General features: G+C 45.5%; 2 protein-coding genes across 5 annotated transcripts; one reads left to right on the top strand and one right to left on the bottom strand.

Annotated features, from left to right (window-relative positions):
- The first annotated feature begins 1,859 nt into the window (after window positions 1–1,859).
- Window positions 1,860–11,893, top strand: SMIM11 (small integral membrane protein 11). Of its 4 annotated transcripts, XR_012800372.1 has the most exons (5): window positions 1,860–1,997; window positions 7,027–7,202; window positions 7,345–7,431; window positions 10,506–10,597; window positions 11,791–11,893. XR_012800372.1 is itself a non-coding variant. In XM_075593818.1 (3 exons), the coding sequence occupies exons 1-2, from the start codon at window positions 1,977–1,979 to the stop codon at window positions 7,192–7,194; spliced, it is 189 nt and encodes a 62-aa protein (XP_075449933.1). In that variant the 5' UTR covers window positions 1,860–1,976; the 3' UTR covers window positions 7,195–7,202; window positions 11,791–11,893. The 4 variants fall into 4 exon arrangements, 1 of the variants encoding a protein (XP_075449933.1); XR_012800373.1 differs by lacking the exon at window positions 7,345–7,431; XR_012800371.1 differs by lacking the exon at window positions 10,506–10,597.
- A 14,535-nt stretch (window positions 11,894–26,428) lies between these two features.
- Window positions 26,429–27,181, bottom strand: C3H21orf140 (chromosome 3 C21orf140 homolog). The gene has a single exon (XM_075593295.1). It carries the CDS (start codon window positions 27,179–27,181, stop codon window positions 26,429–26,431), a length of 753 nt encoding a protein of 250 aa, XP_075449410.1.
- Window positions 27,182–27,501: the final 320 nt, after the last annotated feature.

The following is a 27,501-nucleotide window of genomic DNA, read 5'->3' as shown; positions in this document are numbered from 1 at the left end:
AGCTTTCTTATGGGAGATAATATCGACGTGAACGGGTTCTTAAACAAATCAGGAGCATCGGCTACTTGGAAAAGCTATGTAAAAGCGTGGGATGATTGGAATAATTTAAAAAAAAAAAAAAGGTTCAGCAAAGGTTGATAGGTCGGGGTTTTTTTTTTTTAATTAGTTTAAGAATACAGGAGGATATTTTAGTGTCGGCGTTCGATAAATTAGTGGCGGAAATGTCCTTTTTCAGTAAAGTTGTGGATGGTCAACGTGTGACAAAAGGCTTTATCAACTACCCGCAATGCCCCCGAGCGCGCGTAGCGCCAGCGGGGACTCAGCCTTACATGCGATACTTGTAGATCTCAAAGCACAAATCCTTTTAAACAGCCCCAAGCTTTCCAAGACAATAATAATTTAAAATAAAAGGGTCTCTGGCTTTTTCTAAGATGGCGGTTGGGTAGGTTCCTGCATTAGCCATTCAGTAAGGCCGAGGCCCCGCTGCACGCGCCCGCACTGCCGCCTTGCTTGCCGGCGGCGCGTGCAAGTCACTGCGCCGCGATCTGCAGCTGTCTTTTTTCAGCGCGGGGGGCGTGGCCAAAACAGGTCGGGGGTGCAGTCATTGAGCCCGGGAAGGGAGGTTGTGGGTCCGGGAGGAGAGGGATAGGGGCCATCTACTTTGCAAACACCACTTCCCTTCCAAGCCGCCTCCCTCCTCCCCGGCGGACTCGTGCACCACATGACGCGTCAGCGCTTCTATCACCAGGAGCTTGCAGCTCCGGCAGGCTGACGCATCACAGCACGCGGTCAGCCCTGTCGGAAGGAGACAGCGGGGACCAGCCCACACAAGGTAAGGAGCTGGTGGCCTTCGCGCACGCGCCGCCGACCGCAGCGGGGCCTCAGCCTAAGGCTGCGGTCCCAGTGCACCCGCAGTCCTGGGAGGGAGAGGTTGCGACGGGAAGGGGTGTGGCGATGACCTCACATGGCTGGTTCGCCCTCATTGGCTGAAACGCTGGCGGGGGCGTGGCCACGGCTCCGTCGCAAGTTCCACACACAATTTTTTTGTGTGTGTGTAATCTTGTAGTACAGCGCGGCTGCTGAATGTGCGTCGACGCATGTACTCGGCCCTGAGTGACTGGGGGGCCGGTGCTTGTGCACACAGCGCAAGCCGAGGCGTGCGCTGTGGCAGTCACTGGGACCACAGCCTAACAGTGTCACAGGTCGTGCGGCTATTTGCACTCAACTGTGAATATCCACTGCCTTTTTTTAACCTTACCTCAGCGGTGCTCAACTCCCAGTCCTCAAAGGACAAAAGGTCAGGTTTTCAGGGTATCCCGTTTCAGCACAGGTGCCTCAAACATCCTAAAATCCTGCCACTGACTGCGCCACCTGTGCCGAAGCAAGGGATATACTGAAAAACCTGACCTGTTGGTGGCCCTCGAGGACTGGGAGTTGACCACCCCCTCTCCCTCCCTTTTCCTAAAAACCAAGGGGGTCTGGCACCAGGCCGAATATGTGCCCACCAGAAACAACACGGCAGCAGGCTCAGGGATCAGCCCCACGTCCAATAGAAAAGCTGCGACACCACCAGATGACATGTCAGCTTTCTATTCCTGACCAGCAGCCATTACTTTCCTTTAATAGATCTGGCACAGAGTAGACATATCTCGGGAGCTGGCTGGCGGGCGCCCGGGTGGGAGGGGACCATAGCTGCACACACGGCCGCTATGTTTAACCACGGCCGCTACAACCGCTGCCGCTGTCACTCTACCCAATGGCTCGAAGCTTCCAGAAGACGGGCGCGCGCAGCTTGCTCCGCCCCCCACGCCCTTATTGGCTTCTTGAACCTTCGCCTCACGCGATTGGAGGCCCCCCCTTTTTTTTATGACGTGAAAATGACGGTTTAGGATCCGCCCACAAACACGCGCCTGGCTTGTTGAGTGGTGGGGGGATTCGTGTGATTTCTCTGTGACGTAAGCGGTGGCGCGTGCAGGATGCCGGAGTTCAACTGGAAGGTGAGCAGGGAGAGCGCGGCATAGAGCGGCGCGCAGGTAATGCGAGGGAGCACGTAACCCGCGCGGTGCACAGAGCAGTGCAAGGGAATAAGTGCCACCTCCCCCATTCCTGTAAAAAAAAAAAAGAAACCCACGCTAAACGGTCAGGGATTGCTGCGTTAAAATGGTGACTGCCACCATATCCATACTCAATCCATATCCATGCCCAATCCATATCCATGCCCAATCCATATCCATGCCCTATCCATATCCATGCCCTATCCATATCCATATCCATGCCCAATCCATATCCATGCTCAATCCATATCCATGCTCAATCCATATCCATGCCCAATCCATATCCATGCCCAATCCATATCCATGCCCAATCCATATCCATGCCCAATCCATATCCATGCCCAATCAGTCCCAGCTTCAGCACAGGTAACTCAATCAGTCCCAGCTTCAGCGTTGACTGAGCCACCTGTGCTGAAACTGGGTTATCCTGAAATCTGACCTGTAAGGGGGGACTTGAGTCGAGCCCCCTTGGGTTACAGCTAGCAAAATGAGACCATGCGAACCTGTAGTTTTTATAAATATTTTTTTAAAATGTAGCTTTATTCTAGTGTCACTGGGAGCCCTGTTTTAAAATAAAAATATTCTTAATCCCTGTCCGTGCCAGAGAAATGGCAGTGACAGGGTTAGGTAATAATGTAAATGACGTCACAACCAATGAATTATGCCAACATTGCAGAATAACGCACCTCAGCTGTGGTGTAACCTAGGGCTGCTCAACACTAGTCCTCACTGTGACCCTGCTGTAAGCGTGGAAATCCATTTCCTTGTCTCTCCAAGCGCTGAGCTTTGGAGAGCGTACGTGCCTGAGCGCCGCTTGAGCGTGGCCATACTTATTGGGAATCACTGAAGTGATCTCTTCAAGCACGCTCAGCGGCAGCATGGCCGCAGCCTGGCTGCGCTTATAGTGACAGCGACGCGACTGTGATGTCACGCTGCGGTCGCTGGGAAAATCAAATTGGCTTGACGACCAAGCCGTCGCGTCGCTTCTACTATAAGTGCACGCGACGGCGGCAATACATTTGTTTTGCTGCGCCGTCGCCGGCACTATTGGCGCAGCCTAAGGCCTGTAATATAGTGCGCGCGCGTCAATTAGAATTGACTGTGTTTGCCAGACGTTTCTATACTAGGGACGGCCGTGAGCGGTGGCGCGGCAGACCAGGGAAATTACAATAAAATTGTATTTTAGCACTGCTGCTGGGCCATGGACCAATCACAGCCCGGCCCTAACGCTGCAACGTCAGTCACGCCCCCCTAACCGCACGCCCGCTTGCAGCCTACCGGCTAAATGCGCATGTTCACCGCCAGATGCGCGCACTAGCGTCTACTATATAACAAGCCTTACACGCCAGCATGTTGTAATCCCAAGTCTCCCTCATTATCAGGGAGACCTAATACTTGACCAGTAAAGTCCTTTTTCTTAATGCCTGATTTAGTCTCCACTCCTTAAGGCCTGGGACATGGTCAGCGCCCGTGCTGAGCCGCGCTGCTGCTCGGCACTGAGCCCCTGCAGCCGCAATGAGAGTGGCTTTAGCAGGGGCTCGCGCACGCGTCAGCACGCTTGGGGAAGCGTGTGTCTGACGGCGTTTTGAAATTTCCCCTCTTGCCGGAGCGGAGGGCCGGTCACGTGAGCGGTTCGCCCAATGAGGGCGAACCAGCTCCGTGACGTCACTGGCCCGCCCCCTGATGGCGCGCTGTGTAAGGCCAGGGAAAGCACCGCTTTCCCTGAGCCTCAGCGCGCCTCAGCACGTTTGAGAGGCATTATGTCCCAGGCCAAAGGCTGGGTCCCCGCTTGCGCTGAGCTTGAGCGCCGGGTGTCCTGCAACTTGCGCACGCGAGGGGGAGGAGGGGTGGCGCCATTGCGGGCTATCTGAGCAAGCGGGAAAGTTTTACGTGTATGTATATATATATATATATATATATATATATATATATATATATATATATATATATATATATATATATATATATATATAGCTGTATGCTCATCTGCATGTCTTAGGCAGGTCTGCAACCCCGCCTTTCCCCATTATCATACAGCACTTCCACTGCAGCAAGGGATTCTGAGAAATGACATGCAAATGAGCACACAGTGTCACTTTTTGCCTCAATAACCATTTTTAACATGGTTCCCTATAGGCTTAAGCTTGCTGCATGGTCACAGCTTTGAGCACAGCCAGGGTTAAGGTGCATACCCAGAAAACCACCCACAGACAGCTGTTTCGACCTTGATGGGTCTCATCAGTGTGGGGTTGATTTTACTGGGAATGCAAGAGAGGCTTATGGGATAGGCCAAACCATAATACTGAGTTAAGTTATGGTGAGTAAAAAAAGTGACAAAAACACTTAAAACAGAGGGGCAGCTGGCACTCCCATCAAAGTGAAATTGTATGGTGCCTGTCCTGTAGAAATAAACAGAGAAAGCAGTCATCCCTAGCAAGGAAAGACAAAGGGCAACAAAAAACCTGTATTCAGTAGTAGTGTCACCCTGAGGAAGGTCGGACCGAAACGTTGGTCTTGTTTGTGCTGTACCATCTGAATACAGGTTTTTCTTGTTGCCATTTATCCTTGAGTGCTGTCCTTTGTCTTCCCTTGCTAGGGATTCATTCTCTGTCTCTCTCTGTCTCTCTCTCTGTCTCTCTCTCTGTCTCTCTCTCTCTGTCTCTCTCTGTCTCTCTGTCTCTCTGTCTCTCTGTCTCTCTGTCTCTCTGTCTCTCTGTCTCTCTGTCTCTCTCTCTGTCTCTCTGTCTCTCTGTCTCTCTCTCTGTCTCTCTCTCTCTCTGTCTCTCTCTCTGTCTCTCTCTGTCTCTGTCTCTCTCTGTCTCTGTCTCTCTCTGTCTCTCTCTCTCTCTGTCTCTGTCTCTCTCTCTCTCTCTCTCTCTCTCTCTGTCTCTCTCTCTCTCTGTCTCTGTCTCTCTCTCTCTCTCTCTCTCTCGCTCTCTCTCTCTCTCTCTCTCTCTCTCTCTCTGTCTCTCTCTCTCTCTCTCTGTCTCTCTCTCTCTCTCTCTGTCTCTCTCTCTCTCTCTCTGTCTCTCTCTCTCTCTCTCTGTCTCTCTCTCTCTCTCTCTGTCTCTCTCTCTCTCTGTCTCTCTCTCTCTCTCTCTGTCTCTCTCTCTCTCTCTCTCTCTCTCTCTCTCTCATAACCATACGACATCAAGGGACAGCACACAGGTAAGTTGATCACAAGTTCTTTGTGTTGAAAAAGAGACACAAAAACGATGTTTCAGGGGACCGAAACGTCGGTTTTTGTGTCTTCTATCAAATATAGAAAATTTATGATTTACTTACCTGCGTGCTGTCCCTTGATGTTGTGTCGTATGGTCTACATATATATATCTATATCCAGGTGGCAAGAGTGACAGGCACTTAGATCAGCAGCTGGCATTATCCAAAATAACAGAGCGGTTTACTGTCTGTTGCTTTTTTTTTTTATGCTAGTAGGGGGAGATTAACTAACCTATTTGCTTTAAAATATCCAGACTGGCTAGACGAGCATATAAAACAGCGCAGCTCTACAAAAATGTTTTGATTTGTCTGTTAAAGAGGGGTGGGTAGCAATGTTGGTCCTTTCTTCCATTTAGTAACTAAGGCTTCGCTTATAGTGCTGGCGACGCGACCGATGCCATTGCGATAGTTGCAATTCAAGTTTAGGCGACGTCGCTGGCTACAAGGCCAGTGAAATCGTATAAGGGGAAGGCAGAGGGACGGAGAGGCTCCCTGGCCACAAGGAGAGACCGCTGCCGAAAAAAATCAAATAACAGTGACTACCAGATTTTTGGTAGCGCTGTTGCGTGCACTATAAGCACCGATGACGGCGACAATGCATTTGTTTTTGACGCGACATGCCCTTGGCGGCACTATAACCACAGCCTAAGGAGGGAGAGGGAGGAGGTGGTATGATACCTTTTCTTGGACCAAGAAGTAGTTATGTTACAAGTTTTCGAACCTCTTGGGGGTCCTTCCGTACTGAGGGGTGCGAAAGCTTTTAACATACCTTTTTATTGGACCAACAAGTAGTTATCATACTACCCACTTCCTCTCCCTCCTTTGTTACTACGTAGATTTCTGTCTGATTTTGACTTTTTTTTTTTTTACCTCATCACTACAATATGGGATGGAACTTTTTCTGCATATGTTTCTTGTCAATTGATTTATTAATGGCACAGAGGCTGTTACACCTCAGACAAGTATATTTCTAGTCCATTCTCCATATTGTTTTGTGTAGAGTATGAAGATGAGCTTTCAAGTCATGTTCTTTTCCTCACCAAGGCATGCAGATCTATGACTTAGTTTTTCTGCAGTAAGGCTGCGGTCCCAGTGCGTTCTACAGCGCACGCCTCGGCTTGCGCACAAGTACCGCCCCCCAATCAGACCGGGCCCAGTACCTGCCTCGGCGCGCATTTGGAAGCCGCGCTCCACGACGAGTTTTCTCAAATACAAAAAAATTGTGTTTGGAACTCGCGACGGAGGCGGTTCACATGACCTGTCTGTCGCATTGAGAAATCAGTTTAACTGATTTCTCACGCAAAGCGCGCCCCCTCCTGCTTCCGCATGGACACGCCCGCATGGACACGAACACTGCCTTAAGGCAGTCTGTTCGCTCAGCGTGCGGACGCCTCCGCACGGTCTGCAGTACCATGGCCCCAGCCTTGCATGTATTACTTCCTGGTTTTTACCGGGGATTTAAATGGTGATCCAATAGGAAGCCACAATCAATGATGATGCAGCTTCCTGTACGCCTATTTTGTTTTCACTGGGAGGAATTTAAACCTGGTACCAGTGGTCCCCAGAGCTGTAAATAAGGGTGTTTGGCTTATCTTGTGGGGAGAAAAAAAAATGTTAGAAACTGCTCCTTTTAAAATGCTTACGGTTAATACCATGCTGAGACCTTGCGCGCTCCCCACCTATCTCTGCCATCCCGTTCCTTTTTAGATGTTAAGTTTCTGAGATGATAATGTTCACTCCTTGATTACAGGCTTTGGATAACTTCCCTCTGCTATTGTACATTTTGGCAGCCAAGACTCTAATACTGTGTCTGGCATTTGCTGGAGTCAAAATCTACCAGAGCAAAAAAATTGAAGCAAAATTAAAGCTTGAACGTGAAGCAAAGCGGAGAAAAGAAGCCGAGAAAAAAGACGACTAAAGTGGAAGGTATGGTATTGGCTATTAGTTTCCATTTGTGTGCGTTTTGTTTTGGAATAATAAAAAAAAAAAATCACCTAAATTGCAGGCTTCAAACCCCCTACCCCCAAAAAACCCTTTATTGTCCCTTTTTTTTTTTTTTTTTTTTAAGTTCTCTGGTTTCAGGGTAAATGAAAATGTGTCATCTGTGATGTTTGCCCACTGTCAAAATCGCCACGACGGCTTCCTCAGTAGCGAGGTAATTAACTGTGACCAGGGGCGTAGCTATAGCCTGGGGGCCCGCACTCTTGGGGCACCCACCCCCCCCCCCCTGTTGGCGGGCCAGGCAGGAAGCACAGAGGGAAGTCCCTTCCTCTGCAGATGGGCAGGGCCTAGGTCAGGGGGCGGGGCTTCAACTAGCGCAGCGTGAGACTGGAGCTGCAGTCTGAGAGACAGGCTGGGAAAGGTGATAGGGGGGGAATTGTTAAAACACAGGGATATAAACAGACATGAAAAGGAAAGGATACAGGAAGGAAGAGACACAGAGAAAAATAAGTACAATAGAGGGAAAAGAAACAGAGCAAAGGGAGAGTGGGAGAAGAGATTGAGAGATATGAGGGGCCCTGAATTTTTTTTTTTTTTTCCCCTGGGGGCCACACATGACTGGCTACGCCACTGGCTGTGACGGCAACATTAGATCTGTGGATGCTTGGAAGCCATGTGTTATACACAACATATCTTTCGGTGCTACTACTGGTTGGCTTGCAACAAGCGATTATTTCAAGCATCCTACTCTAAACTGACCACCGATACTATAATTTAATATCAAGAAACTCCTGACGTTAAATTCGCAGCATTACCTGGTTCTGATCTTAATTATATATTTGTATTTTTTTTTTTTGGTGTGTTTTTCTAGATCTATTAACTTTATTTATTTTGCTGCTTCATCATTCTTGAGGCGTGGAACATTTGTACTTTTACGTGCTTATTTTGAGCTGCAAAATTATTACAAGTGGTATCCCAGCTTTGTCAATGTTATCTATATCTATAAGTCTCAAATAATGTTTGTGTGTGTGTATGTCTTCCCCCTGTGTGATTGGCCCTATGTTCCCACTGTGTCATTGGCCACGGACGCACCTCCCGCCCCCCTCACCCCACCCCTCACATTGCGAGAACAACTTGGCGAACCCAAACTCCTCACCTCTTCCCCCACACCCATACTCCTCCGCCGCAGGCCTCACCTTTCCCCCACCACCAACCCCCCTCCCCCCGGTCACACCACTAGCTGCTCCTCGGCGCCAGCCTCACCTCTCCCCCACCACCAACCCCGGTCACACCACTAGCCGCTCCTCGGCGCCGGGCTCACCTCTCCCCCACCACCAACCCCCCTCCCCTCGGTCACACCACTTGCCGCTCCTCGGCGCCAGCCTCACCTCTCCCCCACCACCAACCCCCCTCCCCCCGGTCACACCACTAGCCGTCCCGCGTCGTCCAGCGGCCTGGCGGCTGCTCCCGCTCATCGGGCACTTCAGCCTCCTCCCGACACTGGCTTGCGCCCGTTCCAGGTTGCCGTGCGCTCGGCGGCCTGCGCTGCATGCTACGCCCCCACACCCGGGACCGACCGGTCAGAGTGCCCGGACACGAGAGAGGCGCCTTCTGGACCGGTGCGTGTGTGTGTGACACTGTGTGTGTGTGACACTGTGTGTGTGTGTGACACTGTGTGTGTGACACTGTGTGTGTGTGAGACACTGTCTGTGTGTGTGTGAGACACTGTCTGTGTGTGTGTGAGACACTGTCTGTGTGTGTGTGTGTGAGACACTGTCTGTGTGTGTGTGAGACACTGTCTGTGTGTGTGTGTGAGACACTGTCTGTGTGTGTGTGAGACACTGTCTGTGTGTGTGTGAGACACTGTCTGTGTGTGTGTGAGACACTGTCTGTGTGTGTGTGAGACACTGTCTGTGTGTGTGTGTGAGACACTGTCTGTGTGTGTGTGAGTGAGACACTGTCTGTGTGTGTGTGAGTGAGACACTGTCTGTGTGTGTGTGAGTGAGACACTGTCTGTGTGTGAGTGAGACACTGTGTGTGAGTGAGACACTGTCTGTGTGTGAGTGAGACACTGTCTGTGTGTGAGTGAGACACTGTCTGTGTGTGAGTGAGACACTGTCTGTGTGTGAGTGAGACACTGTCTGTGTGTGTGTGTGTGTGTGTGTGTGTGTGTGTGTGTGTGTGTGTGTGTGTGTGTGTGTGTGTGTGTGACACACACACACAGTGTCACACACACACACACACACACAGTGTCTCACACACACAGTGTCTCACACACAGTGACACACACACACACACACTGTCTCACACACACAGTGTGCGTGTGACACTGTGTGTGCGTGTGACACTGTGTGTGCGTGTGACACTGTGTGTGCGTGTGACACTGTGTGTGCGTGGCACTATGTGCTGTGCGGGAGAGGGGGTGATCAGAGCAGCGCGGGGGGGGGGGAAACGGACTTGCGCAGAGGGGGGGAAGGACCACAGCTGCACATGGGTGGGGGGGGTGGAGAGAGACGAGGGGAACGGGGGGAGGGTGAGGGGGGGGCAGACGGGGAGGTGAAGAGAGGAAGGAGCGGGAGGTTTTGGTCCCGGGCAGCGCCGGGTCTCTCAGCATAAACTTCAAAGGGCAGATTCACTGAGCTGTATTCTTTAATGTGACTTTTATCCAAGTCATGGATTTCAACCTTTTTTTTTTTTTTTTGGTGAAGGAACCCTAGAAGTTACATCGGTAAATTCTTCAGAGTCACAACCCTTTCTCGGCGTGTCTGACATCAGATGCATTGTAAATTTTTCTGTATTTGGTACAATTTTCAAGTGATCTGAAAATGGCAGGGAACCTTTTTAGGGATGCCCAGGGAATCATCGTTTTAAAAACACCGATCTAAGTTAACACACACTGAGCATACTGCAGTATTTACCATCACAAAAAGTGCCATTAATCAGGTTTCAATCCCGTGTAAAGCTCGGTGTTATTTTTAATGGCAGTTATTCCAAATGACACATGCAGATTAGTTCATTACCACCAAAATGATATTCAGCCTACGGTCACGAGCCTCCGTCAAGGTTAACGAGAGAGTTGTTACAGGTGTTATTTTTGCATATTACCTTTGTGAATAAGGTGTTAACTCAAGGAAAATAACAGCTGTTCTTGTTTTAGACAACGTCACAGTATTTTCCCCCATTTGAATGGGGCAAAATGAATCTAGGACAAAGTCTTCTTATTTTTGTTGTTAGGGAATCTGAATCTATTGCACCAGAAGCACATTTTTTCTTCTGCTCATTCTTCAGGTAACAAGTTTGAGGACAGTAATGCTCTGGGTTGTTATAGATCTCCACCATTGATGGGTTACGTTTTGATCGCCAAGACTTTGGAGAAAACGGTGCGTGTTGCTATTGCAGCACGAGTATTTCAAGAGCATGGCACAGGATTCCATGGGCCCCATCCAGCATACTAAGACAAGAGCACCCAACAGTTTAATCTTCATGGCATGACACCATCAACCCTTGCAGGTCCCTCCCGTTCTGTAGGTATCAGAGCACTGAAAGAAGATTGAGTTAGGTTATCCCGCAGTGAGCTGATGGTTATATAGATATACATACACACACTGTGTTCATAAAAAAACAGGACCGTATTTATTTATTTTTGTCATATCTTGCAGATCCCAACATTTTCATAAACTCCAGCAATTGTAGGTCTGTCACAGTAGATTCCATTTTAAGAATTATTTGATCATCTAATAAATATTCTTTGGAATTGGTGACGGCGTGATGACCTCATTAAGTGCACAGTTACAAAGGGGGTATTTAGTGAGGAAAATAAGCCCGTTTTATAAAGTGCTGGAGAAAAATCAAGGATTATGGTCAAACTCCTACAAAAAATTTTTTTTTTCTAATTAAAGGATGGAGGCTAGGAGACTTTGAGTAATCTTCATGTTTGATTAGATTACAACAGTTTAATATATTTACGCGCTACGAAGGAAACTCCTATTTCTCGATTAATGAACGTGAACCTCCCGCAGTGTATCTGGTATTTGTTGACAAAATACAGTGACATCAATTTAGTGACCAGTTATTGTCTGCATTGTGCTTCTTGTATAATGTTAATGTACATAGCAGACCTACAATTGTGCACATTTTCATGGGGATTGACCAAGAAATATAAGAAATGAAAAACTAAATGGGTTTCCTTTTTTTTGTGAACACTGCATGTATGATGCATTTACCATTTTAATTTTATACAGTCTACCCGCTGCAAAATTGTGGTGGAAAAATAGTGGAATTAGCACCAAACAAACCCCAAACGGTTACTTCCAAAGGGCTTCTTTAATTGATAAATTTGGTGCTATTTTGTACACCACATTTGACACCAATTTTGCAGTCTGGAGATACAATCCCATATGCATAAAGGGAAAAGTGGTGCAGCAAATTCCCATTGACATCAGTAGAATTTTCTTGCATAGAAATGGAGCAATGTCTTTGCCTCAGAATTGCACCACTTTTGCTTTGCTAAATGTTTTTGTTTGACTTATTTTTGCATGTCTAGGTAAATATTTTATTTCTTTTTCTTATGTAGGGATTTATTTCATCTAATCGGTTCAAGGCGGCCTATATTGTCACTGAAGTCCCGCTGGAATGGCGTACCAAATCAGGAAAAAAATAAAATGTTTATGTTTAAATTATGACTGTATAGCTTTTAACACTTTGCTGGCTACATTTTGTATATATTAAACATGTGTTTTTAAAAAAGTGCTCTGGAGTCTTTTCTGCACTGCTGACTTTGTGATCACAGACTGAAGGATACGATAGTACTGGGTATTTAAATAGTTTTGACTAAATAATCCCTAGCATAGTTTTACATGGGTCATTTTAGAAGTGACTTCTTTTGGCTGCTACGGTCCTGATTATGGTAGTTAATGGATTTAGCCTATAAGTATATTAAGTCATTAGACTGTACAGTACATGGTTTGTGTAAAAAGATATATATATTTATTTTTTTAAATCTTCATACAGTATTTGCACTCTAGGGTGTTGGAATTGTGCAATCCTTTATAGGTTTGACTTAAGAAATTCCAGAAATGTGCTGTAAAACGTTATACTTGAACAACCCTATACTGAAGCTATATTTAACGTAACAGACTAATGCCACTGAACAGGAAACTACAGTTAAGCTGCCAAGAAAGGGGCTTTCAAATAGACATTTCTAATATTGTTGTACCATGGTTTGCATGTTACGCCCTAAGGCCCGGGCCATAGAGCACTCAGGCGGGCTGAGGCGGGCTGAGCCGCGCTGAACAGATGCAGAACGCCCCTGCATCTCCTATCAGCGCGGCTATAGTTTCTCCCTGCTGATGCAAGCTCATGCGCGCTGAGGAGGAGAAACTCTTCCCCGAGCGCCAAACTGAAATTTGGTGCTCGGGGAAGCGGAGGAGCGGTCACCTGACCACTCCCATCCAATGGGGCTGCAGCCGGTTCCCTACAGAGCCACCATTGTCAGCACCGCGACCAGACTTCTGTCAGTGTGTGTTGTGTGTGTGTGTGTGTGTAGGAAGGGGGAGGGGGGTGGGGGGGAGAAGGTGATGCCCCGATCGCTGTCCCCCTTCTGCTTCGGTCCCTCTCCCCCTTCTGCTTCGGTCCCTCTCCCCCTTCTGCTTCGGTCCCTCTCCCCCTTCTGCTTCGGTCCCTGCCCCCCTTCTGCTCCGGTCCCTGCCCCCCTTCTGCTCCGGTCCCTGCCCCCCCTTCTGCTCCTGTCCCTGCCCCCCCTTCTGCTCCGGTCCCTGCCCCCCCTTCTGCTCCGGTCCCTATTGTGTGTGCGTGTGTGTGCGCGTGTGCGCGTGCGTGTGTGTGTGTATATATATAATGTGTATTTGTGTGTGTGTGTATATGTGTGTGTGTGTGTGTGTGTGTATATATAATGTGTGTGTGTGTGTGTATATATATATTGTGTGTGTTTGCGTGCGTGCATATATTTATCAAAGTTGCACAATGTTAATAAATAATTTATTCTCACCACGTCTTTTTTTAAAAATTTTTTTAAATATTATATAATACACACACACACACACGTTCCCCAGTGACACACAAACACACAGAACACTTCAAAGTGACACACACACACACACACACAACACTTCAAAGTGACACACACACACACTGACAGCTACCAAGTGACACACACACACACAGTGATACCCGCCTCCCAAGCGCGCTTGCTGTCTCCTCTGTCAGGACAGCAAAAAGCTCCTGGTAGCGCGAGCGTCAGCAAGCGAGAGCACTGCTCAGCGACGCTCAGTGCACTATGCCCGAGGCCTAAGATTGGTAACAATAAAGGAAGCTCCCTAACTATAGGCAGTCCAAACTTGTGTGAGTAATGTGGTGCAGCTTGAAGAGTGGAACTGTTCCCAATTCTCAGCAATAATAGAGTTAAGATGATCAGCGCACCTCGTAGAAGGTACTGCGTCCCCAGTACCTTCTACAGGTACTGCGCGAACAAGTACCGCCCCTCAATCAGGCCAGGCCCACTACATACCTTGGTGCGTATTTAGCAGCCGCGCTCTACTACCAGTTTTTGCAAAGACAGGAAAACTGTCTTTACAACTTGCGCTGGAGGGGTGGCCACGCCCCCACCGGCGGTTCAACCAATGAGGACAAACCAGCTGCGTGAGGTCGTGGCCCCTGCCATGCCCCCCGTTGCAATCTCCTTTATCTCCCCGCAGTGAAGCGCTGTGCACGTGCCGGGCGCGTGTGCTGCAGTGCATACTGGGACCACAGCCTAAAGTCTACAGACACGGTGAGGGCACCGGAGCGCTTGGAGGCGCTTGTGGCCATCGCTCGGCTGCCGCGCCAGAAGTCATATTTCTTGACTTCTCAAAATGTAGTCGCACCACTCGCGCTTGATCATGTGCGTGCGTTCACGCACTGACTGGGGCCGGCCCCATAGAGAGCCGTATCTTATTTGTGCACGCCGTTGCGCAGGCAGTGGGGACCGGGCCTAAGAAAGTAGTATTTAAAGAAGCAGTCCCTACTAGGACCAAGATGAACCAATGGATATTGCCCTAGGCCATGGGTTCTCATGTCTTCATGACCTCACCCCCACCCAACAGGTCAAGATATCCCTACTTCAGCACAGATGGGCTCAGTGGAAGAATACACCCTGTGCTGAAGCAGGAATATCTTGAACATCTGACCTGTTTGTGGGTCTTAAGGATTGGAGTTGAGAACCCCCTGCCCAAGGCTTTTTCATAATGTGATACTTCTGAATTGCATGTGCATGGCTTTTCCTGCTCAATTAGATGCCAGTAGAAATGTGAAAAAGATAGAAAAAAATGGATACAGTTGAATCTTGCTGCCTGGATTTACGTTAAGGGGATACACCATATATTTTCTACCGAGAGTTTCTTGAGAAACGGAAAAATTGGAAAAGGACAGATATGGCAGATATTCAATAAAAAGTACAGGAGTCTTCAGCTCGAAGATCAGTGTCACAATGCTGCAACTGTTCCTGTGTTTTTAAAGTAATGGGTCTCATGCAGACCTTCACAAATCTCTTACTGACCATTCATAAGCTCTACATTAAGGGCGCTGGTGGGGGATTTGGTGGTATTAAAGGTCTCCGGACATCTGGTGCAAGAAACAAAAAGCCTGGAGGGGGAGTGATTAATTAAAGCTGCAGTTCAGTCAATATTCTGCATGTGTGGTTTTTTTTAATAAATCAGTTCTGTACTGTGAGAAAATACTTTTAGCATTTTCTGTTTTTAAAAAAACAACTTTGAAAGACCAATTTTCTTGTATTGTATTTTAACAGCCATTTGCTAAGGCACTGCCCCTTCATGTCCTGTCACAAGCCCTGGCACACCCCTTTGTCAGCCCTGCCCTCCCTCTAGCACATGTCAGTGCAGGAGTGCTCATGAATATTCATGAACTTCCACTGACAGACAAGCAGAATATAAACAGATCCCTTCACTAATTATGTCACCAAATTTCGACCTATCAATACATGGAGAACGAATTGAGCTGCAGCTATACAGTTCTTTAGGTAATTAGAGATTGCACACAAAACTATTGAAGTAAAAAAATAAATAAAAAAAAGACAACTGCAGCTTTAAATAGCAATTGGGGTACTATCTCACAGAAACTCCCTTTTACTTTAGTGCCTTGATCGCCACTATTGCAGTTTCATTAACAAACCCCTCCCCCCTTGCATCAATGGGGAGAGATGTGAGATGAAAGGGCTTGGATGTTGGGTCAAAGGAAAGGAAGAAAGAGAGTGACATACATCAGGAGTGCGCGTGGGGGTTACAGAGGTCCCGCGCTCTCCCCCAAGGCATTTAAATGCCGGGGTACTGCGTGAGGCCTCTGTAACAAACTCACCCGGGCTTCCAGAGATGTGTCGTCATGGTAACCAGGCGTCGCATTGCCATGGCAACGTTACTTCACATGACCCCCGCGGCGTCACTTGATGTCGGAGCTGAGCAGGGGGAAAAGATTGCGCATCCCTAAATGATAATATCAAAAGAAGTACTAGCGGGCAAATGACAGACGGGGCAAATAGAGGCAAAAATATTTGACTTTCAAACGTGGATATAAGAGCCTCGTTCTTTACATTTGTTTGGGGATCTGTTGATGACGTGTCTGGCTTAGGGAGTAAACTGGAAGGGGCTATGTAAATATAGCCTGCTGCTCCTCAAAATGAAAAGTAACCAAGTCACAGCAGCAAGAACTTGTGAGAATCACAGCAGTAGTGGACGCATGGGATAACTTAATATAAATACAGTGAAGGAATTACAAATGCTGCATAGTAAATGCTTTACAATAACCAGTGGTACTGGGCAATTGTGTCCAAGATGGTTCTCATTTATCATTTTCTTTGTATGATACATCATATATTAATAATTTGCAACAAATAGAAATAAAATGTTGATGGACTGCCACACTAATTTAGACATTTACCAATACCCTGTCTCATCTTTCCCATGGTCTATGAGCTGAATGTCTCCTCTAGCATTTTTGTGGCCTTAATCTCTGCAAATGACAAGTAGAGATGGGCAAATCTTACGCCAACATTCAAATTCGCAGTGAAGGCGGTGTTTCTTCGCAGCCGTGGATATTTGCGTTTTGGATCCAAAAAAGTGATAATCTACTGTACCTTCGTGTGTATGCAATACCACCAGCAAGTCCCAAGTGCTTTATCTATATCTATCTCCCCTGAAACCTCCCTTCAAACCACATGCGGAGAGAATCCTGTGCTAAAAAAAAATACTCTTATTTGTTTCAGGGGAGATCTCTCAATAGCCATCACTTGGGACTAGACTAAAATACTGCAAGGTCACCCAACAGAAAGCCAGAGGTCAATGTGACTTCGACTTCCAACTATTTGCTTCAATATAACAAAGTACTTGACTCAAATTTGGCCCATGTGCACTAGTCTAGTTTGGGAAGTATAAGTAACTATTTACTGGCAAATACACATTTGTGCTGTGACCACATTGTTCTTTAGATTGCCTAAAATTAGACATATATATATATATATATATATATATATATATATACACACACACACACACACATATACGCATATACACATGCCCTCGTCAGTCCAGAATGCAGAGACGTTGTACAACAACTGATTCCCAGCTGTTTTAATCAGCTTTTCATCTGGGTGCTGAATTGCCCCATTCGGGTTTTCTTCCCATAATGGATATGGAACATGCCACCCAAATATGGGTTCACACTACACCTACGTCCTATAAGGCCAGAACCCTGCAGGTCTTTCCCTATTAGCTGTCTTAATGGCATCATAAAGACCCTGTGGACAGCGGCGGATTTCAATATCCGCCGCCCGTAGGCACTAAGGCCTCGGGCATGGTCAGCGCCCGTGCTGAGGCGCGCTGCTGCTCGGCACTGAGCCCCTGCAGCCGCAATGAGAGCGGCTTTAGCAGGGGCTCGTGCACGCTTCCGCAAGCGTGTGTCTTAAGAAATCTTTCGTTTCTTCGCTTGCCGGAGCGCAGGGCCGGTCACGTGAGCGGTTCGCCCAATGAGGGCGAACCAGCTCCGTGACGTCACTGGCCCGCCCCCAGACACGCCCACGGACGGCACGCACTCTAAGGCCAGGGGAAGCGCCTCCGCACGGCTTCAGTCTCTATGGACTAAGCCTTACATGTGGCGGCCGCTTCCTTCCCGCCACCCTCCTCCTTCCGAATCACATCACCAATGTGAAGACACATGGCTTTACATTGCAATGGCAACAACGCTGTGTGGCGTCACGTTGGTGCCAGCTGCGGCGCCATATGATGCAATTCGGGAGGAGGGCAGCAGCAAGGAGGTGGCCGCCACATGTAAGTGCCTTCCCGTCAGGCCCAATAGCGTGGCAAATGTAGATGGGGCGGACATTTTTGCCGCCCAGGTCTTAACGGGTCTAATGGGAACTCCGCCACTGCCCGTGTACCATATGATAAATATGTAAGGTCCCTGGTTGTTTTCAGAAAGTTGAAGACAAGTTTGTGATGCACTAAGCAAACCTCAAGGAAACACCTTTCGTTACATTAATGGGCATCCAACAGATTAAGCAGGGGTAGCAGCACACTAAATTATCCAAGGAGTTTGTCCCTCATTTAGGCATTAGATAACAAACTTTAATCCAAGTATTGTAATATTCTCACTTCTGGGTATGTTCGCATTAAATTCTATTTGGCATTTTTGAAATGTCAAGGGTCACTTTTTTTTATTACAATGACGCATGGGGTCCCCCTAGTTCCCGAGAAATTACCTGCGTAGGTGCTGACAGTTACTTCCTAGTTCTTAAATCGCGTGACAAACCCGGGCCAATAGGAAGCACAGATATTTAAATTTCCATTTTGTTTCCCCACCGGTGGATGGTAGCGGGGCACCTTTTGGAGGCAGCGGTACATTTGGCCTGATGGCCCGGAACCGATCACGTGACCACACCATAGAGCCTTCACATGATCAGGAAGTGTTGGAGGGGGCATGATGCACTGAAGGGGTTGAAGTAGCAATCCCCACCAAGAAACAAAAACAAAAAAAATGAGGTCATAACATGGTCAAATAGATCACGTTTTGTTGATTTCCAATGTTTCTTTTTTTCAAAATCTTTAGGGTTTTTTTTGCAGAGTTTTCACTTGTTTATTACATTTACAGGCATCAACAGTTACCAGGAGAACATCTTGTGTTAATGCAGGGGTGCGCAAACTTTTGGCGCTGCGCCCCTCTGCCTGCTCTCCACCAGTGCTCGCGCCCCCCTTACCTTTGTGCCGGCGTCAAATGATGCAGAGGGGTCACGTGACCCCACTGCGTCATTTGATGCCGCGTTGCCATGGCGACAGGCATCAAATTATGCCGCGGGATCATGTGGCGTCACATGATCCCACAGCGTTATTTGATGACGCATCGCCCGAAGCCTGCTGAATCAAGGTAAGTGAGTTACAGAGGCATTGCGATCCCCCCCCTGGCATTTCATTTAAAGGCCTTGGGGAAGAGCACAGGGCTTCTGTAACCATCAGCTGCCCCCCTCCCCCCCCCCCAAAAAAAACAACTCACGTACCCTTTGTTAATGACAGTAGCCATTTTAAACTCCCAAGAAGGCAAACTTTCGGCGACTCCAGAATTCGAGAGGGTGAAATTGCTATAAACAGCAGCAAAAGGACTTAGCAGCGGTAGAAAAGAAGACATTTATGTTTTACAGGGATTGTGGCTCTAAAAATAGAGCACGTTAAATTTAAAACACACAAAAATAACAACAGTAGCCATTGATGTCGAATAGGCTTTACAATCCCTAAGCAGGTAGGTCTTAGTAAATAGTTGTTAAATAAAGAGCTCAACAAATTTACTCAACGCATTATATTTTAATCACGTAACGTGATGAATGCATAGAACTTGTGTAACGCTTCTACTTTTTACAGTTAACGTATCATCAATCCTTCCATACATTTGCTGTGTGAATAACACTTGTTTCTTGATATTCAGCAGGTCTCACACCAGAAATCTCCACCAAATGAAACCAAGTGCAAGCAAAATGTGTTCCTCTTTAAACACAGAGGTCTCATTTGCATGTTATTACCCAGAATCCCTGGCTGCAGTGGAAGCACTGTATGCGAAAAGATAATGGGGAGAAGACAGTTGCAGACCTGACTGAGACATGTGAATGTGCTCACAAGTGTTATTTTTATTTTCTCTCTGTCGTCATTAAACCACCCAACTTTATTTCAGTACAATGTCACTTTCATCCAAATGAGAGTGCAGAGACATTGGCAGAATCACACCGGTGATTTAGTACTGCCCTCTGGACATCTTCCTCCACACTCTTGACCTCCTTTCTCAAGGTTGGGTTTTGGATAACACGTATTCCCACTGTGAAAAGCAGGAGAGCTGATAGAAGTGTTCAGCTTTTGACATGAAGCTGGCGAGTTGGGGGTTGTAATAGTGACACTCTCCATGGTCTGGACAGGAGTCTTGTTGGGAACCTGTGGCTTACACTTGGACAGGACGTATTCACTGTCTCGCGGCTTGTTTTCTACCATGGTAATGATGGTCAGCAGAGACTTCAACACTATGAATATACCAATAAGTCCAAAGACATACAGTCCATCTCCAATTGAAATTGGCACGTGATATTTATTGCTGGTCTCATTTGGGGGGCTGCTGGACATTTTCTGGGATAAGCAATTCATGGAAGTGGAATGTATTCTGGTTTGGTTTTGCAACTCCATTCCACCAAACGTCTTCAGGTACTCCTAAAAAAAAAATGAATTGAACAAAAATACTGGATTTAGTTTTAGAAAACAGTACATCTTATGTATACAATTTCCAGTCAAATCAAATGCATACCATTTGCAAACTTTCTATACACAGTATAATTAAAATGAAGGTCCCTATACAATATAGTGAGAAACTATCTGCTACTTGTCAGGGAAGTTTAAATGGCATTGAAAACTTCTGACTAAGACCACTTCAGAGCATAGTGAATAAAAACCTCAAGTCCCCACAATGTATGTAATTGCAGGAACATTCTATAGAAAATAATTGCCTCATTTAATGTATTTAAGTAAATAAAGAGCTTTGAAATTATAACTCCGTTGAATAAATTAAGCCAGTCCTGAAGTGGAAAGCGGGAGCATTTATAGTATGAAACAATTCTATTTTGATGGAATTGAACACGCTGTGCATGAAAGAGAAACAGATTATAATACAGGACACTGAAATCCAGTGGGACGTCATAATAGGTTAATGACTGACCATCAAAATAGCTATACAAAATATTATACAACGTATTTACATATTGCACATTCGAACACAGATTAGTTGCATTTGACAATATGAAAAAACTATTTAGTAATATTTGTTTCATACTTTTGCATCACTCTGTAACAATTTGTTTTCCCGCATAGTATTTTTTAAAATCATCTCTGCTCTTGGCCACAAACTGAACTAACAAGTGGCAGTGGGAGAAAGAGTAAAGCCTATAAAAAAATGGGGAAGGGGGGAGGGGGGGCGCCATGGTGTTAGGAGATGACCAGGCAGCGTCCTAACATTGTTATTTTAATAATTTAGTAAGGCGACATCTATCAGAAAAGGGAACTATTACTATTAGAAATCTATAACGTTTTTATGACTGATGTCATTATAGTCATTTTAACTTCAGGCATTTTCATGTGAAAGTGCTAAAATATGGGACAATTATGCCAGGACAAAATCAATTAAATAAGGGACAATCCCACATATACGGGATGTCCGGCAACCCTAACTTTACATAACTCCCCCAGTCATACATGGGTCAATCAAAGCTGTAAAGCTGGGTCAGATTTACCAAGGAAAAATACTCCTATTAAAACCAAATTGGATTTTCTTGATTTGATAAACCTGGGGCAGTGTTTTTGGATCCATTGTGCAGCCTAGAGACTCTGATAAATGAACCCCTTTATCCAATAGTTCAAAAAAAAGGTAGTAATTATTATCCACACCATTTGTATTAAAAGGTTAGTCTAACTCAGGGGTGTGTGGCGCTTGCGGAGGCCCTGCGCTCTTCCCCCAAAGCAATAGGATAGTACACAACCCCAGCGCTATACCCAAAGTGACAAATTATCTACAAAATATATCATACAAGAAAATAAAAAAAGTTCTATAACGGTATTAACACAAATAATGCATGTATACATGAAAGGGTGTTGAATGACCACCTCTAATTCGGAAGTCCTGCAGCCTGGACGTCACCCGCTTTGTCAAGACCCTTTGTTATTTTCTGTAAAGGCTCTTCCCCCAAAGAATTTAAATTCAATGCCGGGGAGCGCTTGAGGCCTCTGTAAGTTTCCTTACCTTGTCGCCATGACAACGCGGCATCAAATGACCCTGCGATGTCACGTGACTGGAGACAACGTAAAGAGGGGAGGGGGGTAGGAGAGCAGGCAGGAGGGCGCAGAGGAAAAAGTTTGCGCACCCCTGGTCTAACTCAGGTTGTGCGTATAGTGCCGGCGACGTGCCGTCATGGCAAAACAAATGTATTGCCGCCGTCGCGTGAGCTTATAGTAAGCGCAGGGCAACGCGAAATTTTAAAGCCGGTCAAATTTGATTTTTCAGAGGCTGTCGCCGTAAGTGACAGCCTCTGAACCAAACAATGGCCAGGTCGCTTGCGACGTCGCTGCAAAGCGAAATACAACTGGCGCGGACAGCGACATCATCCGAACGCACTATAAGCGCGGCCTTACAGTAGCAGCATACATTGGAACTGCAACGAAATGAAAGCACTCGGACCTGTAACATTCTCTACCATGTTGCACAATACGATTATTTATCTGACACAATTGTACCCCAATTTTGCAGAGTGATTTTTGTTTTATATACACACTTAAAATAAATTTACGTACTTGGCTTATTTAGTCACTCGAAGCACATTCTAATTATACACAGTACTAGATTTTAGATCTGCCCATGTTTACGACGACATGCTACTTTTAATATTTATTTAAATTTCTAGAATGATTCATTGCATGTTTAGAATTTAGATTCGTTAATCCATCAACCCAGAGATTTTAGGAACAAATGATGATGCCTTAGGCACAGGAACATAGAGGCCCAAATTTACTAGGCAGGGCTATTAGCTTAGTAATATGTTATTATTTATTTATACAATGTTTTACCAGGAAAGAATACATTGAGTGTTACCTCTCGTTTCACGTATGTCCTGAGCACAGAGTTATGATAGTACATGGTTGCGTTAAATGAACAGAGATTATACATTCAATTTACAGACATTTCATGGATAGAGATAGGATTATGGGCGTATGTAAAAGTTTTCAGACAAGATTAAAATTGTGTTAGAAGAGGTAGGATAGGGCTGGTATGTATTGTGTTAGAATATGTCCCCAAATCACATACCCTATAAAATGGACACTGGTTTGAAACTGAGTGCTCTCGCGTTAAAGTTATTACAGCTGCCAATAAACCTCTCCTTTTGCCTGGAATGCTCATGCCTTATTAGTGGAATAAAAAAAAGAAAAAATCAGTTTAACTATAAATGGGTTTACAAAAAACTGTTGCAATGATGCTAAAATTAGAAGAAGATTTAATGGCAATTACTGCAGCTCCAGAATTAATAGAATTTTTTTAACGTGCTACTCACCAAGAAGCTCAGTACTAGAGCACGTACGAATATTTTAAATAAAATGCTAGCTTGCATTTACCAAAATCACAGATTATGGGGTTCAGGAGAAAATAAAATGCATTTTAATAGAAAAGTATAGATTTTAGATCTGTGAGACGCCCTTGAAGTTTATTAGACAGCTTATGCTAAACAGTGGGGCTCTTAGAAAAATCAGTGAAAATCCAGAATATATATTGTTTAATAATATATTCAACATTCAAATTGCTCAACATAAAGCGGTTTTTGTATTAATGAGGTGAAGTGGCTTTTTCATGAAAATCAAATACCTTTTTAAATCATGGCTGGTAAGTTGTAAGCTCAAAAGTTAATAGCCTGACCCTTACTTTTACTAAAAATAATAAATAAGTCATCAATATAACCGAAAATAGAAAATAAAGTCCCAAACCCACCTGATTTGGATAAGCTGCAACACCAATCACAATGAAAAGAGATTTTCTCAGAAACGTGCCCAAAACCAACATGCTTTGACGTAAATGACGTGATCTCTCAAAATAACATATGGCAAAAAAAAGTAATGCGTGCTCTTCGCAAATCAAATGGGGTTTTTTGTTCAATCCAATACAGTGATCAGTATACTAGGATGTCTTATCCTCCCCTTATTACCAAGTAATTTGTCCACCCTTGTGTTAGCAGCAAACCTCCACCTGTATAGCAATAGCCAATTCTTATTAACTCTGCACAAGAGATTCATTCAGCACTGGCCTTTCAGCTCTCCTTCCACAATAGCAAAAAGTCACAGATCCCATAATGCAGAGGTTCTCAACTCCAGCCCTCAAGACTCCCCTCCCCCAACAGGTCAGGTTTTCAGGATATCCCTGCTGCAGCACAAGTGGCTCAGTCAAAGACTGAAAACCTGGCCTGTTGGGGGAGGGGGTCTTGAGAACCCCTGCCATAATGCCTTTAGTAAGGAGTTTTAAAAATAATGGATTGCAGGTCAAAAAAAAAACCCTGCCTGGCCTTCATTAAAAGCAGCACAGGGTGAGGCAGTACCGGTATGCATTGACATGCACGCTCCTGGCCAGATATTTGCTGCAGCACAACACTGGTCATCCCATCATTATTGCCAATAGAGGTTAGCCAGCTGTGGATGCACAGAGACATCACCCTGTGCAGCGGTCTTTGTTGCTGCTAAATTCATTGACATAGCAGGAATTTCTGTAAAGTAAGTAAACCTGCAGTACTTGGAGAAAGACTATTGAAATAAGTCATTTAAAAACACCCAATAAGCTGATCCCTCTCAATATTAAAGTATAGTAGCCTTTTACTGACACACTTTGTGGTGCTAAATGAAAATGTTATATATGACATTTTAAAGCATTAATTTTTAGAGGTTATCTGGTTTAAAATCATTAGGCTGCCTGACTATAAACCTATTGCACTGGTACCAAAAAGGACCCCCCCTATACAGAAGAAACACAATGGCTGCAAAAGTGCATCTTTTTAAAATCTATTTGTCTGCACACGAACATTTGAGTAATTTTATGTACATACTGTTGAGTAGTCACAATATCCCTTCCCTTTACCTGCAGCTTAACATGTGGGATACATCAATTAAGGTTGCTTTAACCCTTTCCTTGCCAGAGGGGCTTGTAACTCCTTGCACACCTGTATGGCAACGGAAGAGTTAGAGAAGCAATCCCCTCTGCCCGCTAAATGTATATCTTTTTGTATTCTTGTCAAATGCTGCGTCTGCTTCGTCTGCTGCGTAACTGTTTTTAAATGTTCATAGTTGTTCTTTGGGACTTTAAAATGTCCGATGCTGTTCACACACATTTTAGTTTAGGTTGTCTTGGTAATCCCTAATGCCAGTGGAATTGAAAACACTTTGAAAATACTGTGCAAGAAGTGGAAATAGAGAAATCAGTTGATCACAGGCTATGTAACTAATTAAGTTGTAAAATAAATACAACAAATAAAAATACCACTTGTGAGCAGATTCAGATGGCGAAAGATAATGTCTCGGACATGTCTGCAATCCTATCTCTTTGCATACAATGCTTCCAATGCAGCGTGGGATTCTGGGTAAGGATATGCAAATGAGCCCTCTATCACTTTTTGCTTCATGTTCATTTTAACATGCACCCCTATAAGCTCATGCCTGCCATATTACACGGCTTATTTTATTTATTTAGCACAGCCTGGGTTAAAGAAGTGCAAGGTCAGAAACCTTTCTGTAAAAAAAAAAAAAAAGGGAAAGTTAACCCCTTGGTTGCTGTTCTGCTCACACAATGTAACCCATGCATGGCTCTACCGTGACACTGATACATTTTCATTGGATCAAAATTAAAATGTTACACGTTGGGCTCAGGTTTGCGTTGATTCTCCGTAGGCCCTGGCTAGCATATTCAAAATGTTTTTTTCCTTGGAAACTGTACGCGCCACATGATATCGAAGGGGTTTATGTATCAGGAAACTGGTCGGCGCTGACGCGTTAGTGTCGCAAAGTTGGCATTTTCTTTTCTTTCTGCAATGCTAGGATTCTGCCCCCCAAATCACCCACTTATGCCGCCTTTAAGGTGATGGAGAAAACCCACGCAGAAAATAGTCATAAAAAAAAAAATAACGCACATTTCTTAATACAAAGACTTGCGCCAATATGCAAATATAACTGCACTAACTCCTCCCACTCGCTCCGTAAATCGCAGGCAGACGTATCCAAAATGGCGCGACTACGATTGTTACAAAGACGCAGCCTGGTATGTTTCAGGTCGTTTTTGTGTTTAAATAGAGACTTTTGCGCATACGGATGTAGCCAGGCGTGCTGTCCCCCGGCACCGCGGACACACAAGCAAACGCCTGCTGCGCTGGAGGCAGTGCCGATTGCTGCACGGGAGGGTTAACGCTGGGGAGAGCGGGGGGGGTTCATGCTTCTGAATGGGACCCCCACAGCATTAATCCTTCACTTGTACAATAACCCCCTTACTAACTCCTGTCATCAATTCAACCGTTACCATGATGTCTCTGCTGTGTGACTTGTTTTTGCGCGGGGTGTTGAGCGTCTGGCATCGGGGGGGACGGGAACACACATCCAGACGTACTGGTCATTTGTTGCCACTGATGGAAATGCTTAAAAGAACAGCTACATTGAGTACACAGTCTAAAGGTTACACTGAAGTTTATCGATTTAAAATAGACATATTGCACTATTTTGTGTTTCTATATTATTTTTTATTCACCTATCTGTGCTCTCCACTGATTGGACTACATACATCAGAGGTGGCCAACTCCAGTCCTCAAGGGCGATCAACAGGTTAGGTTTTGAGGCTATCCCTGCTTCAGCACAGGTGACTGAGACACTTGTGCTGAAGCAGGGACATTCTGAAAACCTGACCTGTTGGTGGCCATCGAGGACTGGACTTGGCCACCCCTGACTTAAAGGGTACCCTATAGGTTTCACTTTAAAAATACTGTAGGTCGTATTGGGGGAAAACAACATCTTTTAATCTTTAGGGACCTCAAAGCATTGTTGAACTGCAAGCAATTGAGATTTTTTTTGTTTATTGACAACCATCATGTTATAAATGTGACCCCAAACATCACCTTTTTATGAACATTTGTGCAAATAGTGGTTTTCCCATCTCCTCACTTTGTTGATTAACACCTTCCATTTGCTTGGGGTCACACTCTCCATGCCCTTTCCAATCAAGTCACTGAGAAATATGCACTGGTATGTGTGGGGGTTTTGATGGGAAATTAATGAGAACTCTTTCCTGTTGTTCATGATGAACCATTTCAAAGAAGACCAGGCAGTGTCCAATGGATGTAGGTAGCTGTAGGAAGACGGCAGGAACAATAGTTCGTGACCATGGTTTTTGGCGACTTCAGGGCAGGCAACAACATTTTGTAGGCCAAAGTCTGACGTCCGATGTGGAACCCGAACATCACTTGGGGGACACCCGAGGTTGCATTTTGCAGTATCTTTTTCCTTCACTACGATCACGCAGTTTCCATACAGCAGTTTTACAGATAGACAGAGATCTTGGAAGATGTCTTCTTGCTGTCCCATAGGTAGCTCATTTTGTAAGACCAATCTATATTTCCATGGGACCCATCCCTGGCTGCTCCCGGCATGGACAACCTTCCAGGTGGGGAGTTCCTTGAGTTCTGGTGGGTAACATTTCACACCGGTGATCAAACTTTCTGTAATGCTGGTTTCTCCAAAATACACCGTGTAATATCCATTAAACTGCAAGCTCCGAAGTGACTTTAAATATTGTATGCATCGACTCTTTACTTCACTGTTGTGAGAACTATTATGAATAATATTTTTGAGAAGAGGATTCACAACGCGATACATGCTGGGTTTCGCATATAAAGGGGGACAATAGCACAGCAAAGTATTAGGTCATTGGTGTCTTTGTTACATATCCCAACATCATTATGATTGTGACCTGAGGCTGTATGAAGGTCTGCACAGTTTATGCATATTCACACTCGTAGCCACTAGGTGGCACTAGCCAACAAGTAGTTAGCTAGTGCAGGAGTTCGTGCAAAGGACGGGGCATTTAAATATGGGGACATCCAGTTAGGGTGTTGGGAGGAGATGACATGGCAAAAATTAGAATTGTGAAATGTAATCACAATAAGTTCGATACAAAATGTTAAAGAGGGGTAAGC

This window comes from Ascaphus truei, chromosome 3, assembly GCF_040206685.1.
Source record: "Ascaphus truei isolate aAscTru1 chromosome 3, aAscTru1.hap1, whole genome shotgun sequence".
Taxonomy (NCBI): Eukaryota; Metazoa; Chordata; class Amphibia; order Anura; family Ascaphidae; genus Ascaphus; species Ascaphus truei.
This window is presented reverse-complemented; position numbering and strand designations above follow the sequence as displayed.